General features: G+C 47.9%; 1 protein-coding gene across 2 annotated transcripts in view; it reads right to left on the bottom strand.

The window, feature by feature from the left end:
- DYNC2H1 (dynein cytoplasmic 2 heavy chain 1) overlaps positions 1–17,157 on the bottom strand; it is a 480,449-nt gene that overhangs the window by 419,288 nt on the left and 44,004 nt on the right. For both annotated transcript variants that reach the window (XM_088456705.1, XM_088456706.1), the window contains exons 13-15: positions 14,526–14,621; positions 14,274–14,429; positions 8,805–8,903 (exon numbers count right to left, since the gene is read on the bottom strand). In XM_088456705.1, coding sequence (XP_088312831.1) covers positions 8,805–8,903; positions 14,274–14,429; positions 14,526–14,621 — 351 coding nt within the window. The remainder of the gene's footprint in view (positions 1–8,804; positions 8,904–14,273; positions 14,430–14,525; positions 14,622–17,157) is intronic.

The following is a 17,157-nucleotide window of genomic DNA, read 5'->3' as shown; positions in this document are numbered from 1 at the left end:
TGTGGCGGTTCCCACTGCACAAAGGCAACAAGGGTTTTACTCAAACCTTTTTGTGGTTCCGAAACCAGATGGGTCAGTCAGACCCATTCTGAATCTGAAATCATTGAACCAGTATCTTTCATTTCACAGGTTCAAGATGGAATCTCTCCATTCTGTCATTGCGGGACTAGAGGCAGAAGAGTTTCTGGTGTCGATAGATATCAAGGACGCCTATCTGCATGTCCCAATTTGGGTTCCTCACCAGGCTTTCCTCAGATTTGCCATCAGGGAAGCTCATTTCCAGTTTCAGGCCCTGCCATTCGGTCTCTCGTCAGCTCCCAGGGTATTCACCAAAGTGATGGCCGTCATGGTGTCTCACTTGCGCTCTCGGGGGGTGACGATAGTTCCGTACCTAGACGATTTACTCATCAAGGCTCCGACGGCAGAAGTCCTTTTACACCAAGTGTCCCTTACACATCAGATTCTCATTCAACATGGATGGATTGTGAACTTCCAGAAGTCTCAGTTGATGCCGTCCCAGAGACTTCAGTTCCTAGGAATGATTCTAGACACTGTTCTGCTTCGTATATTCTTGCCAAGGGACAAGGCCATAGCCATACAGGAGCTGGTTCGTCTAGTGCTCAGACCCAGGAAAGTATCTGTGCATCTTTGCATCCGTCTCCTGGGGAAAATGGTGGCTTCCTTCGAGGCCATCCAATTCGGCAGATTTCACTCCAGAATATTTCAACTGGATCTTCTGTCTCAGTGGTCCGGGTCCCACCTACAGATGCATCGGCTGGTGCGTCTGTCTCCCCGGACCCGCATATCCTTGCTCTGGTGGCTTCGGACGGAGCATCTGTTAGCGGGTCGCCGCTTCGGAATTTGGAATTGGACCTTGGTCACCACGGACGCCAGCCTCCGCGGATGGGGAGCGGTGGTTCTGGACAATCACTTCCAGGGGCTTTGGTCGCAGCAGGAGTCCCTCTTACCAATCAATGTTCTCGAACTGCGGGCAGTCTACAGAGCTTTGATACAGGCTGCTCCTCTGTTACGAGGACTTCCGGTTCGGATACAATCAGACAACGCCACGGCAGTGGCATATATAAATCGCCAAGGGGGAACCCGCAGTCGGATGGCAATGAGAGAAGCCAGTCGCATCCTTCTGTGGGCAGAAAGACACGTAGAGGTCATTTCCGCAGTGTTTATTCCGGGGGTCGACAACTGGGAAGCGGACTACCTCAGTCGTCAGGATCTTCATCCCGGGGAGTGGTCCCTTCATCCCGATGTCTTTCATCAACTGGTTTGCAGATGGGGGAAGCCACAGATAGACCTGATGGCATCTCGGATAAATCATCAACTACCCCTTTACTGCTCCAGGACCATGGATCCGGCAGTGGTGGGAGCGGATGCTTTACTGATCCCTTGGCCGTACAGCCTTGTGTACCTGTTCCCACCGTTTCCGCTCCTCCCTCGGATTCTCAAGCGGATCAAACGAGAGTCGTCCACCGTCATCCTAGTGGCTCCGGATTGGCCTCGTCGGGTTTGGTACTCCGATCTTTTATTCCTTCTGGCAGACGAACCTTGGCCTCTTCCGCTACGATCGGACCTTCTACAGCAGGGTCCATGTGTGTACCCGGATTTACGGCGGCTTCGTTTAACGGCGTGGCTATTGAGACCGCCATCCTAAGAAGCCATGGAGTTCCTAGGTCGGTCATTCCTACCATGCTTAGGGCTAGAAAACCGGTAACATCAGCGCATCATCATCGCATTTGGAGGGCTTATATCTCCTGGTGTGAAGGTCGTGGATCCTCCACTTCCTCTTTTCATTTACCACGTCTTCTTCTTTTTCTTCAAAAAGGCCTCGATGCGGGGTTACGCTTGGGATCGCTTAAAGTGCAGATTTCTGCTCTTTCTATTTTTTTCCAGCGTCGCCTAGCTCTGATTCCGGAGGTTCAGACCTTTTTTCAAGGGGTTCTTAGAATTCAGCCCCCCTTTGTGCCACCCACGGCTCCTTGGGACCTGAATCTTGTTTTATCTTTTCTTCAGTCATCCACCTTTGAGCCTTTGCAGGAGGTGGAATTGAAGTATTTGACTTGGAAGATGATCCTTTTATTGGCCCTGGCTTCGGCCAGACGTGTGTCTGAACTTGGAGCCTTGTCCTGCCGTTCCCCTTACTTGATTTTTCACGAAGATCGGGCGGAACTTCGTACCCGGCCTTCCTTTTTGCCCAAGGTGGTCTCGGGTTTTCATCTGAATCAGCCGATTGTAGTGCCAGCGTTGTCGGACTCTTCTGGGGATTCTCACTCCTTGGATGTGGTTCGGGCACTTCGCATTTATGTGTCCCGTACTGAGGGGCTACGTAAATCAGAGGCTCTATTCGTCCTTTATGATGTTAATCGGCGTGGCTGGCCTGCGTCTAAACAAACTTTGGCCAGGTGGATTCGTCTGACTATTCGTCAGGCATATGTTGCTGCTGCTCGACCACCGCCGGTATCCATTTCTGCGCATTCTACGCGCTCTGTGGGTACTTCTTGGGCGGCACGTAGAGGTGTCTCGGCTTCACAGCTTTGTAGGGCAGCGACGTGGTCTTCGGTTCATACTTTTGTACGTTTCTACAGATTTGACACTTTTGCGGCTTCTGCTTCAAATTTTGGTCGTAGTGTCTTGCAGGGCGTTCAGCACTCTCCCCCCCAGGAGGGTAGCTTTGGGACGTCCCCACTGTCATGAAGTTCCAGTGTCCCCTAGTGGATGAAGGAGAAAACAGGATTTTGGTACTTACCGTTAAATCCATTTCTCCGATTCCACAGGGGACACTGGACGCTCACCCAGTGCTTCTTGCCTGTTCTCAGTTGCTTGTTCTGCTTCAGTTCTGTTGCAGTTTTGTCTGTTTTTATTGTGTGACTGTTTATCACTGCAGCCTGCTGTGTTCTTGCAGTGTGTCAGTATGTTGGATGTTTCTTTTCCTGTTCTCCTTCTCTGTTCTTCAGTCTGTTCTCCGTCTCCTCTCGGGCTCAGTTCTTTAAAACTGGGGTTGATGGGGCATAGAGGGGGAGGAGCCAGTCACACTTGTAGATTTTTAAAGTGCCAGGCTCAACTCAACCCACCGTCTATACCCCACTGTCATGAAGCTCCAGTGTCCCCTGTGGAATCGGAGAAATGGATTTAACGGTAAGTACCAAAATCCTGTTTTTTGTCTGACTTTTTAGTTAGGTTTGATTTATATATATTTTCTATTTGTGTACTTCAGTCCCTGCTAGCAGGAAACTCAGTGCACTAGGGAGTGGACGTTAGTTAGTCACAGCCCACTCCCATCTTTGCCTCTGTGGGGTCACTGAACCGGGTTTCCAGTCTACGGGCTTCCTGCCGGTAAGGCAGTGTCCGAGAAAGCGAGTGCTGTAGGAGTGCTGTCACAGCTTAAGAGTTAGTGCTGGACCGTGACTCTGTGTATGGCCGTCCATTACAGCAGTGTGTAATTTGTTCAGCCGAGGGCCTGGAGGTAGTTGAGCTGAGGAGGTGGGGCGCCCTTTTTACAGCGCGGCTCCGTCCTTAGTCAGCTTGCGAGAGTCTAAGCAGGCGCCACCTTAAGAGGGAGTTCAGCACTGTGGGGACACTACGCGTCAGTGCAGGGGACCTCTTATATATACAGTATATATCATTATCTTAGTCCGTTTGTCCGGAAAGCTCTTTGAATTTGAATATCTAATAAAGATATTAATGTGATTCTTTTGCGATGGATTTCAAATCAGCATTAAGTTACAGAACTTGGAATAAAACTGTGTAAAATTTGATGAAAAAAAAATAAAAAAATCAACAAAAAAAACATAATAAATGCTTTAATATAGCTAACCTGAAAAGGTCAAGAGAACTACCAGAACACAGAGCCTGCACAGACCCGGGGGAAGCGGGGTAGGGGTGACCGCCGCCTGCTGCTGTTCTCACGCACTACTTGTGGTCTGTGCTCTCACATGGACCCGTTGCCCTAGCAATGTGCGGGCACTGTTTACGTTCTGCCCAGTTCGGCTCCTGATTGGCCCATTGGCTGTGTGACGTAGCTATTACACAATGAGGAAGGGCGCGCGGGCGGCACATCACGTGAGCTGCTGCCGTAGGGGACGCCGTTCCCTCACCTACTTTCTTCAACACGTCGATGCCAGACTCACAACTCCCAGCCAATCAGCACCGGGTATGCGCCTTGAATGCAACGCCTCTTTTCTCTGCTTTCCATGAGAGCTGCCGGCAGCCTCTGATTGGCAGGAGACTGGGAGAGTAACAGTGCATTATCCTTTGCATCTATAGGGGCTCCGCTTGCAAAACCCCCTTGAAATGGTCCATTTGCTTCAGAGTCCATGACCAAATATACTGTATCATCGTACGTACAAATTAGCAAAATGTTACAATAAAAAAAAATCCCCAAAAACCATAAGGACGTGGCTTAGCCGGTTATGTTTCACACACATCTTTTATTACCCGATTCCATTGTATTAACATAAGATCTAGCCAAGCACTTTCCGTACATATTTTGTGGGCTCAAATTGGCGAAATGTTCGCCACAGTCATACTAGTGCATATACATTTTTTTTAAATTATTATTATCACATTCTCCATTCAAGCATTTTATGGTTGTCAGGCTGTGCAACTAGATTTAGATAAACTGCGCTAGATTTCAGTTTGGCTGTTTTGGTAGGCAGCTATTGCAGTTACTAGTTATTCCCAACACTTATCCTATTAATTGAAGTTTTAGGCAGGGGAAATTTAATTTGCTGTGACAACATGTCGGGGGAAGCCAGAAAACCAAAGCAATGTTCAGTTTTATATTTTGCTTGTTTTAATTGTGGTAAGAAATTACCAAAAGGTTGCACGGAACCAGGGGCTCTCTGCGCGGCTTGCGACACCAGGACCGTGGACACAGCTCCGGAATGTTCAAATGAAGCCCCCGGAAATTCCAGAATGGGCTAGATCTATGGCGGATACTATTGCAGAGCTCCGTCAATCCCAGGTAAATGACCTCACACGTGCCCACCACATCTGGTTCAGTTCCATCAGAGGAACCTGAATGGGTTCGTAATATGGCAAAATGTCTTTCTGAGATGGTTACATCTCTTAATAAAATAGCCACTACTAAAAAGCGGCCGTTGCCTTCCGCTATTACTTTTCCCGGAGGATCCTGACGCAGCTGACTCATCTCCTGAGGAGGAGGAATTAGATCCTGATTGGGAGGAAACCTCCGGCTGGGAAGAAGGTTCTCCAGCTTCCACAGGCGTTAAATTAATTGAAGCGGTCCATCAGACTATTCAGATACAGGACAATGCTAATACAGAACCTGCTTCTATTTCTTTTTTCAAGCGTAAAAAGAGGTTAGTGGCGGTTTTCTCACTTTGGGGAAACTTTAAAAGAGACTTGGCTTAAACCCGATACTAAATTTCAGGCCCCTTTTTTTTGTATCCCTCTGCAGATGACAATACCAAACATTGGGAGGTGCCCCCTTGGGTGGATGCCCGAGTAACTCGATTGGCAAAGGCCACATTTATTCTTACCGTTCAATCGGTGACGTTAAAGGATCACACAGAAAAACTGATGCTATTCTGAAGTCCATGTTTACCCTGACAGGAGCTTCTCTTCGTTCCATCTTAGCTAGCGCCTGGGTTGTTAGAGTTGTTGAAGCCTGGGTAACCCAGATGTCATCTGATATTCCATCTGATGATGCAAATTCGGAATTCGCTACACTTTCGGAACACGTACGAGAAGCCCTTATTTAGGTTATTATTTGTTGGACACAATTTCCATGCAATCCAGGGTTTCTGCATTGGCAGTTTCAGCCCGGAGGTCGATCTGGCTTCGTTCTTGGAATGCGGATCCTGAATCAAAACGTACCCTAAAAGCTGAAGGTGAAGGTGAGTTTCTATTTGGTTCCCATCTTACGAAGATCATTTCACAGGCTACTGAGGGCAAGAGCCCGTATCTTCCAGTTTCTGCTCCTAAGACAAGAACACCTCATTTTTGAGTCTTTCGACCAGAAGGAAGAGAATCTTTCAGTCCTTTCGAGGTATGTTCAATTGCCCACGTGGAGCCTTTTGAGCACGTGGCAGCATCAGCACACGTCGTCCTGACACCAAACCAACAGAGAAGCCTTCAGCATGACGGTCAGGTGGCCCAGCAACCCTGTCAGGTTGTTGGGGCCTGTCTCCTACAGTTCCGGGATGTTTGGCTTCAATCAAATCCAAATCGATGGACGAAGGACTATCCTGACACTAAATATTTCTAAATCCATACCTTTTTCTGCCAAAGTTCAAAATGGAGTCTTTGCGCTCAGTCAGTCGGAGCTATGGAAGCCGGTCACTTCATCCATAGACATCAAGGACGCTTACCTCCACATTCCCATTTGGAGAGGACATCAACACCTTCTCCAGTTTGCGTTGAGGTATCAGCACTTCCAATTTCCGGCCCTACCTTTCGGACTATCTACAGCGCCAAGGGTGTTCACAAAAGTTATGGCCCATATAAGCTCTTTATTAAGGATCGCTGGAATAACAATCCAGCATCTACAGATCACAATCTCTATCTTGCAAGCTCATGGCTGGATCATCTATTTTAAAAAAATTAAGCCTTCTGACGGCTCAGCGGACGGTGTTTCTAGGTCTCGTATTCGACATGGTCCAAGACCTCCAATCCGTAGTACGATCTCTCCATCAGCAGCATAGAGTTTCAGTTGCATGCCTGCAAGTCCTAGGAAAGATAGTAGCAGCATTCGAGGCAGTTGCATTCTCCAGGTTCCATGCCAGACCACTTCAACAGCAGATTCTTCTCATTTGGTTCAAGACAAGTCCTCGATGAGACAGACAATTCCTCAGTCTGTCTCCTCATACTGGTCACTCTCTAAAATGGTGACTTCACACTCCAAATCTGACAAAAGGGCTCATTTTCAGATTTGGAATTGGGTGATCATAACTACAGATGCCAGTCTGACAGGATAGGGTGCGGTGCTTCTGGACCAACATTTTCAGGATGTTGGTCTCTTCAAGAGTCTGTTCTTCCCACCAATATCCTCGAATTGCAGACGATTAGTTTTGCTCTGCAACAAGCTCAGACATCTTTATGTAAACAAAACAAGGCGGGACTCGAAGCATGCAAGCCATCCTCCATTGGGCGGAGCTTTAGGTTCCCGCCATTTCAGAAGATCACATTCCCGGGGTGGACAACTGGGAAGCAGACTCTCAGTCGCCACGCCATGCATCCCGGAGAGTGGGAGTTATACCAAGAGGTGTTTCAAGCAATTGTGGACAAGTGGGGACTTTTCATCATAGATCTCATGGCCTCTCGTCTGAACAAGAAGCTACTGTACCTCAGTACGGCGCAAGTTCCAGAGACCCTCAAACGACCTTAGTGGATGCAATGTCGGCTCCTTGGTCCTTCGATCTGGTATATCCGTTTCCACCACTATCCATGTTACCCAGAGCACTTCAACGAGTCCGATGGGAGGGTCTTACGGTCATCCTCATTGCTCCAGACTGGCCTCGTCACCAGTGGTTCTCTCTCCTTCGGAGTATGCTGGCCGCAGATCCATTGCGTTTTCCGCTATGGGTAGACTTTCTTCTACAAGGTCCATGTCTGCACCAAAATTTGAGTCAGTTTGCTTTAACGGCATGGCTCTTGAGACCAAAATCTTAAAAGCGCAAGGTTTCTCTCGGCCACTGGTTCGGACTATGATTCAAGCTTGTAAGCCAGTAACATTCAGGATTTACCATCGAGTCTGGAAGCATTGGTTTTTCAGTCACTGGTTTTCGTTTACCCTGTCTTTTATCCTTTCTTCAGGATGGATTGTCACAGCGTTTTCGGTTGTCTTCCCTAAAGGGACAAGTGTCAGCTCTTTCTATCCTATTTCAACGACGTTTGGCCAATATTCCAGGTGTTCAGACCTTTTTACAAGGGGTCCTTCATGTTCAACATCCATATGTGCCTCCCGTTCCCCCTGGGACTTAAACTTCATATTGGAGGCTCTTGAAAAGGCTCCTTTTGAACCTCTTCAATCTGTGGATCTTTATTACCTCACTTTAAAAGGTGGTATTTTTGTTGGCCATCACTTAAGCCAGAAGAGTCTGTGAGTTGGTTGCTCTATCTTGTAGACCACCCTTGGTTACTTTTTATTCGGATCAGGTGGTTTTGAGTACAAAACCATCTTTTCTTCCTAAGGTGAAGTCTAAATTTCACCTTAACCAGGATATAGTTCTCCCAGCTTTTCACCGGGATTAGTCTTCCACAACTTCTTCCTCGCTATGGTTGTTGGATATGGTCCGGGCTCTCCGAATATACTTGGATCGTGTGACAGCTATACGCTTACATTTCTCTCTTGGTATTATTTGATGGTCCGAAGAGAGGTTAGCCTGCTTCCCAAGCCTCTATTGCTCGGTGGGTCACTTTTGCCATTCAACAAGCTCACGTGTCTTCTGGTGATCCTACCAGAGCAGGTGGGGCCTGGAGCCTCAGTGGAGTAACTGTGCAGAGCAGCGAACCCTGGCGAACCGCAGTGTTCTCCAGATGGACTTTGAGGAAGAGATTTTACAATGAGTACAAAATCCAATTTGGAGACAGAATGTGGATAGAGATAGAGTAGCAACCAATCAGCTTCTAACTGTCACTTTACAGGCTGTATTTGCAAAATAACAGTTAGGAGCTGATTGGTTGGCATCTCTCTCTTTGCTACAACTTCCCCATAGTCATTATCTGAGACTGTGTTCAGTTTTTGTAACCCATGCTCATTACCGATTGCATTACAGTGATGGCTGAGATATTTGTTACTTCTCTCTAGAAAATGAAATGATGCCCGATACCTGATATTCAAGACTGGAGAACACAGTGCGCATTTCCACAAGACCGTCTTTCCATCGCTGCTGTTGACGGAGCAAGTCAACGTTCATGAAAGAAACGACCTATAGAAAGAATATTTTTTTATCATTACTTTCAATTAACTGGAATTGGTCAGTAAAACAAATGGTTAACAGTAAGTACTCACACAACCCAGGCCCTGCGCCATTTTGTGAGCTGAAACAATAGTCATGAGAATGCATCCTATCAACCGGCTAGGAAAAAGGTTTTGTAGAATTATTCTTTTAAATAAAAAAAAGGGACTGCGCATGTGTTAGATAGGCTCAGTCTTCCATCCTGTTCTAGCTCACCAAAACATTGACCTGACTCGGTTATAGATTTTCTGGAGTAGCCAAGTGGAGCAACTTGTGCAAGTGGTTTAAAGTGTATTTTTAAATGACACGGTTATCTAGAATCAGACGCTTTGTTGGGCTCAAGTAATGTCCATAAGAAATGCAGCAAGTTTGTGCTTCGCACTTTGGCCCTGATTCAGACCCACTCGCAAGCGGCTGTCCGCTCGCAAGTGGGTCGATGTTGTGCACTGCGCATGCGCACGACGGCGGGAGCTCCGTCGTGCGCATGCGCCAGACGCGACGAGCGAAGGAAAGTCCTTCGCTCGTTGTGTCTGATCAAAGGGGGTGTGCTGTCGATGTTGATTGACAGCACGCCCCCTTTGGTGGGCGTGCCTCCCTGACGGGGGCGTTCCCAAGGGAACGCCTACCGTCAGAAGCCGGCCCACTGACATCACTAGTGATGTCAGTGGGAGTGATTTTGGCTCTGATAGAGCCAAAATCACTCCGGGCCTTGCGGTTGAAAACCTCAACCGCAGGCTCCGGCTCGCAGTTTCGATGGTCGCGATGGTCAAGACCATCGCGGCCATCAAACTGCACGCTCGTATAGGCTGTGGGTGGTGACCCACAGCTATACGAGCGTCCAGGGGGACGCTCCATAGTTATGGAGGACGGCCCTCATTCAAAGCGTGCGCTCTGCTCAGAGCGTACGGCTCTGAATGAGGGCCTTTGCTTTTAGGACTCTTAAAGGCCAGTACACACTAGACAATGTCTAGTGTGCACCGACCTCATTAGCGATGGGACCCGGCGTGGTGCAGTCATCAGCAAGTGTACATACTTAGCGATGCCGACAGTGACAAAGCGACAGCGGGGGCCATGCTGCATTCGGCAGCATGGCCCTCGCTAGCGATGCCGCCTGTCGGTCCTGCATGCAGGGGCGCGCATCGTCAGCAACATGGTGGGTACACACTAGACGATGTGCCCGATATGTCGTCCCAATCCGGTTGGATCGGATGACATATCGTCTAGTGTGTACCCGGCATTATTCAGAGTCGCACGCAAAGAGGCCACATATGTGATTTTTCACACTGTGACCGAGGGTGCCTGAGATGGGTGTGATATGTTAGGTCGACAGCATACTGTCAATATGGTTTAAATGACGTGCAGAATGTTGACATTCATCAGGTCTACACGGATGACATTTCGACATAATAGAGTGTCAACCTATCATCCCTGGTGGCCCAGCAGTCACTTACCTGCTCCCGGCGGCAGCGGTGTCTCCAGCGTAGTCTTCTGTTTCTCGCTGGTCATGTAGCGTGCAGTTCCAGCGTTGGCTTCAGAGGCGCAGTGTTCCTGTAAGCACCCTAATCCCAATCCATACCCCTCTCCCCCTAATAAATAACCCTAACCCCCTCCATACCCTAACCTGCCCCCTGCAGCCTAACCCTAACTTCCGTTCCCAGCAGCCTGACCCTCCTGGCGATGCCTAACACTAACCTCCATTCCCAGCAGCCTAACTCTCCCGGCGGAGCCTAACCCTAAACTTCCCTTCCCAGCTGTCTAACCCTAACCTCCTTTCCCAGCAACCTAAGCCTCCCGGGGAAGCCTAACCCTAACCTACTTTCCCAGCAACCTAACCTTGCCGGCAGAGCCTAACCCTAACCCCCTTTCCCAGCAACCTAACCCTCCCGGCAGAGCCTAACCCTAACCTCCTTTCCCGGCAGCCTAACCCTCCTGGTGGAGCCTAACCCTAACCTCCTTTCCCAGCACCCTAACCTTCCTTCCCAGCAGCCTAACCCTCCCGGCGATGCCTAAGACTAACCTCCATTCCCAGCAGCCTAACCCTCCAGGCGGAGCCTAACCCTAACCTCCTTTCCCAGAAACCTAAGCCTCCCGGTGGAGCCTAACCCTAACCTCCTTTCCCAGCAACCTAACCCTCCCGGTGGAGCCTAACCCTAACCTCCTTTCCCAGCAGCCGAACCCTCCCAGCGGAGCCTAACCCTCACCTCCTTTCCCAGCAGCCTACCCCTCCCCTCCTTTGCCAGCAGCCTAACCATAACCCTCCAGGCGGAGTCTAACCCTAACTTTTGGCATTCTGAGAAGGTCAACATTTCACATGGTGATATTTCAGATGTCAACATTCTGAGGGTGAACCATGTCGACATTGTGAATGTCAACATAGTCAATGTCAATCATGTGACTGGATCCTGTCCAAGACATAGATACACATCTCCATGGATCTGCAGGCTAGCCAAAGTCGCATGGAAGTCAGCTGTATCCACATGTGGCTCAACGGGCCGTAATGGGGAGTTCATACGAACGGTAAGTGTGCCATAAGCATGTCAAAGGCGCGAAGACGAAACTGCGGGATATTTAGAGGGGAGAGATTTGGCTGATTTCAGACTCCGGCACAAATAGCACGGGTGTCATTTCCAGGTGATGTGCTGATTGCTAGAGGAGTATACTCAACACGTGTGGGCCCGCCTAGACACTGATGTTATGCGCCTTTTATAGGTATGCATATAGGTATGCATATATGTATGTATGTATGTATGGATCATCACATGAGTTGATAAATAAGCCAATAACAGCATGCATAGAAACCTTACATCAACAATATGTACACAAAGTACAATAATAAAATGGGATCTCATGACGTGCAATAATTTAAATGAAAGTAACAAAGAGAATGTTGAAGTTATAATAGTTAAAATAGATTCAAAATGTTAAACAGGAATAATAAAGAGGAACACGGCTGCTCAGCACTGCATAACCAATTTGGACAGAAGAGCTGTGGATTTCAATGGGCAGCTAAAGACGCAGCAGCACTGACACAGGACTGTGTAACAGAGGATACATCTAAAGACGCAGCAGCACTGACACAGGACTGTGTAACAGAGGATACATCTAAAGACCCAGCAGCACTGACACAGGACTGTGTAACAGAGGATACATCTAAAGACGCAGCAGCACTGACACAGGACTGTGTAACAGAGGATACATCTAAAGACGCAGCAGCGCTGACACAGGACTGTGTAACAGAGGATACATCTAAAGACGCAGCAGCGCTGACACAGGACTGTGCAACAGAGGATACATCTAAAGACGCAGCAGCACTGACACAGGACTGTGCAACAGAGGATACATCTAAAGATGCAGCAGCACTGACACAGGACTGTGTAACAGAGGATACATCTAAAGACCCAGCAGCACTGACACAGGTCTGTGTAACAGAGGATACATCTAAAGACGCAGCAGCGCTGACACAGGACTGTGTAACAGAGGATACATCTAAAGACGCAGCAGCACTGACACAGGACTGTGTAACAGAGGATACATCTAAAAGACGCAGCAGCGCTGACACAGGACTGTGTAACAGAGGATACATCTAAAGACGCAGCAGCACTGACACAGGACTGTGTAACACAGGATACATCTAAAGACCCAGCAGCGCTGACACAGGACTGTGCAACACAGGATACATCTAAAGACGCAGCAGCACTGACACAGGACTGTGTAACAGACGATGCATCTAAAGACGCAGCAGCACTGACACAGGACTGTGTAACAGAGGATACATCTAAAGACGCAGCAGCACTGACACAGGACTGTGCAACAGAGGATACATCTAAAGATGCAGCAGCACTTACACAGGACTGTGTAACAGAGGATACATCTAAAGATGCAGCAGCGCTGACACAGGACTGTGTAACAGAGGATACATCTAAAGACGCAGCAGCACTGACACAGGACTGTGTAACAGAGGATACATCTAAAGACCCAGCAGCACTGACACAGGACTGTGTAACAGAGGATACATCTAAAGACGCAGCAGCACTGACACAGGACTGTGTAACAGAGGATACATCTAAAGACGCAGCAGCGCTGACACAGGACTGTGTAACAGAGGATACATCTAAAGACGCAGCAGCGCTGACACAGGACTGTGCAACAGAGGATACATCTAAAGACGCAGCAGCACTGACACAGGACTGTGCAACAGAGGATACATCTAAAGATGCAGCAGCACTGACACAGGACTGTGTAACAGAGGATACATCTAAAGACCCAGCAGCACTGACACAGGTCTGTGTAACAGAGGATACATCTAAAGACGCAGCAGCGCTGACACAGGACTGTGTAACAGAGGATACATCTAAAGACGCAGCAGCACTGACACAGGACTGTGTAACAGAGGATACATCTAAAAGACGCAGCAGCGCTGACACAGGACTGTGTAACAGAGGATACATCTAAAGACGCAGCAGCACTGACACAGGACTGTGTAACACAGGATACATCTAAAGACCCAGCAGCGCTGACACAGGACTGTGCAACACAGGATACATCTAAAGACGCAGCAGCACTGACACAGGACTGTGTAACAGACGATGCATCTAAAGACGCAGCAGCACTGACACAGGACTGTGTAACAGAGGATACATCTAAAGACGCAGCAGCACTGACACAGGACTGTGCAACAGAGGATACATCTAAAGATGCAGCAGCACTTACACAGGACTGTGTAACAGAGGATACATCTAAAGATGCAGCAGCGCTGACACAGGACTGTGTAACAGAGGATACATCTAAAGACGCAGCAGCACTGACACAGGACTGTGTAACAGAGGATACATCTAAAGACGCAGCAGCACTGACACAGGACTGTTGCAAGTTTTGAAGTTGCAACAGACGAAACATCTAAAGACGCATCGCAACGGATTAGCGCAGCTGCTACTGAGCATCTCAGTATGAAGATAATTGGTTTCGGCAATAGCATAAAGAAGCAGCTGCGACTGCATGCACCTCTGACTCAGGCCCATGGGCTCATATTAATATAATTTCCACGTATAACATAGATATGCCATGTAAATGACAAGTGCCAGAAGTATATTCTCCTGTCCAGATGTGGCTCATTAGCATATGGTCACTTATAGAACCTAAACTCTTTCAATGTTCATGTGAAGCTATAAGGAAGTAACACCTCTCTGGCCAATCAGGGCCCAAGCCACATTCAGTGCGAGGCCAATAGTGGTCACAGCTCTTCTATCTATGGTAAATACAGAGACTATACAGGGAGAAACAAGTCCCTCCCATGGACAGTACTACTACAGAACATCTAATAGCCCTATACATCGCATGTACCTTCTCACAGAAGTCAGTGTGCTTCTTCCTCAGCTTGCGGTTTTCAGTAGAGAGCTGCTCGGATGCACTTTGCAGTTTCTCTATGTAACTTTGAAGCTCTTTGGGATTGTCCCACTTTATGGACGTTTTTTCACCCTTTTCGCCCTCCCTAGAATTCTAGCAGGGAAAAAAAAAATCATTAATATAAATTCCTTCCACAGGAACATAATTCATAACTCAGATCATTAGCTTCATAGTACATATAAAGCTTACCTTAATTATTTGCTCAAATGCCAGCGCAGACTTTAGCATCATAGGTCTCTGGCTCTGAATCATCTGCTGGTCTATCGTGTTGTAGAAATGGGCAACCTTGGACAACAGTACAGTCAGAGGGCTGGATACATCAAGATACAGACAGACCAACAGAAACATTGGGAGACTGATACATGAACCTCACTTCTACACACACGTTTGGGCCAGTGTTACCAGGACTTACACTGCAGCTGCCATAAATAGTACTGTATGATAGCGTAGATCATGTCCCCTATAGCATACATCAAATTATACACCCCACAACCAGGGACATTTTAAGAGAGGAGGGGGGTCTGTGTGTACCCTCCTCTCTGTCAGCACAGTAGATTCTGGCTTCATGCCAGAACCTACTGCGCGTGCGCAGAACCCCGGGAGAATGGTGTCTGCGCCTTTTTCCTGGGGGACATCTTTTCTGCGCATGCGCGAGTCACAGGGAAAATGACCACTGCCATTTACCCTGTGATTTATTCTTTTTTGCTGCCAGTCAGGCGCCGCAGAGCAGGACACCGGAATCTGCGAAAAGGTAAGTACCGTATATACTCGAGTATAAGTAGAGTTTTTCAGCACATTTTTTGTGTTGAAATAGCATCCCCTCGGCCGGAGCCGGCAGCTATGTGTTTGCTGTAATCAGCAGCCGCTGAGAGTCTGTCAGACTCTCAGCGGCTGCTGCTGTTCCCACTGCGGGAGCCATCTTCCGGCTCCCGCAGTGGGTAATGGGAGAGATGTCATGAGTAATGACGTCTCTCCCATGCAAAGCGGCCGGAGGAGCTGTTAGCGGCGGGACCAGGAGCGGGAGTTTCAGGTAAGTGATTTATTTTTATTCTTATTACATCTCTCTCCACTGGGGGGGGGACTACTGGGGGCACTACCAGGGGGCCATTACTACAGGGGGCACTAAAAGGGGGGATTTTACCACTGGAACTACCAGGGGGGGGGGGAGATTTCTACAGGGGGCACTACCAGGGGGGGATTACCACTCGGGGTACAACCAGGGGGGGATTACTTCTGGGGGCACTAAAAGGGGGGGATTACCACTGGAGGCACTACCAGGGGGGATTACTACTGGAGGCACTGAAAGGGGGGATTACTACTGGGGGCACAACCAGGGGGAATTACTACTGGGGGCACAACCAGCTGCTGCCATTTCCCACCCTAGGCTTATACTCGAGTCAATAAGTTTTCCCAGTTTTTTGTGGTAAAAGTAGGTACCTCGCCTTATATTCGGGTCGACTTATACTGGAGTATATACGGTATATTTAAATATGGGTGCAAGGTGTGCGATGTGCGTGCCCCCCTGGCCCATGTGCACTGCACACCCTGCCCACAACACATAACCCATCGCTGGGGTTACTGAAGATCTATTGTGGAGGAAATATATGATATAGGGCTAAGTGGTGAAACCGCAAAGCTACATACTAAAGTATAAGGTTTTTATCAATTATAGGTACATTATTAAATAATATGGTTTAAATTCAGATCCTCATAGTGGTCCTTATTCAGAGCAGGCTGTAGAAGCAAGTTGCTCCTTTATTTTGGCTGGTTGGTGGGGGCGTGCAGTACAACAAGGTGGCATTGACACGGAGGGTACCCAAGATACCCACTTATAAGGTTCATATGCACCTGTTTGGAGGGGCATGACTTGTGGGTACTGAATCCCGGGTGCAAGTTGCGAGCGGATGATTATAATGATGGAAACTGATTCACAGAGCGAATTATAGGAGAAAAAAGAAAAAAGTTTATCCAGGACTGTCAGAGCGGACACATACATTATATCCTGCCAATGTGCCAGATATGTAGTACTTGGGAACAGGTATCGCTGTTCTACCCATGGGGCCCAGCCACTTCCAGGATGACTAGGACTACATTCACAGTCTTCTGCCAAACATATTTACTAACATTTCCAAAAATGATCATATTTTAGAATCTGGCACTGTGGCTGTTTTTGTGCCCAGGCTGCAATCTTGCCCGCCTGCAACATGCATGTGTGGCCAGCATTACAATGCCTATGACGCAGTACATTCATGAGACTATAGACAAAATATCCAATGCGCAGACAAGAAAGCAGTCAGTAGAGGTTTGTCAGACTCCAAAATATATAAATAGTAAATAAAAAAAAAGGTTACCAGCGCTAAGTGGTCACCAATAAATTATAAAGCTCAGAAACGGATGTAAAAGTCACAATTAACACTTTATTACATATATTGGCAATGAAACAGGTAGCATAAAAGCATGCAATTAGGAAAATACAATAAAAAATAGTAGCAATATAAATCATTGCAATGAATCCGCTACTAGGGGGATCAAAAGTCCATGGTTATGGAATGGGCACTAGCTGTGTGGGCCATATGAACAGTTCCAATAGAAAAGGCACAGCAAATATTTACCAAGTGGGTGAAAGGTGTATCTCAGTCCTATAGGCGAAAACCGCAGAGAAATTGACTGGATTGGTATCCACTTGCAGCTGTATCTTGTATGGAGGGTTGATGAAGGTTCCCACGCAGCAATATTATGTGTCCAATAATATCCAATAGAAGATGGTATATTGTAGATCACCCCAAAGATTGTGGCGGCAGAACAGGAGGCTTAACGCGTT

Source organism: Taudactylus pleione, unplaced genomic scaffold (assembly GCF_031769625.1).
Source record: "Taudactylus pleione unplaced genomic scaffold, aTauple2 ptg000711l, whole genome shotgun sequence".
Classification (NCBI taxonomy): Eukaryota; Metazoa; Chordata; class Amphibia; order Anura; family Myobatrachidae; genus Taudactylus; species Taudactylus pleione.
Note: the sequence above shows the minus strand (reverse complement) of the source record. Positions and strands in the feature narration are given on the sequence as shown.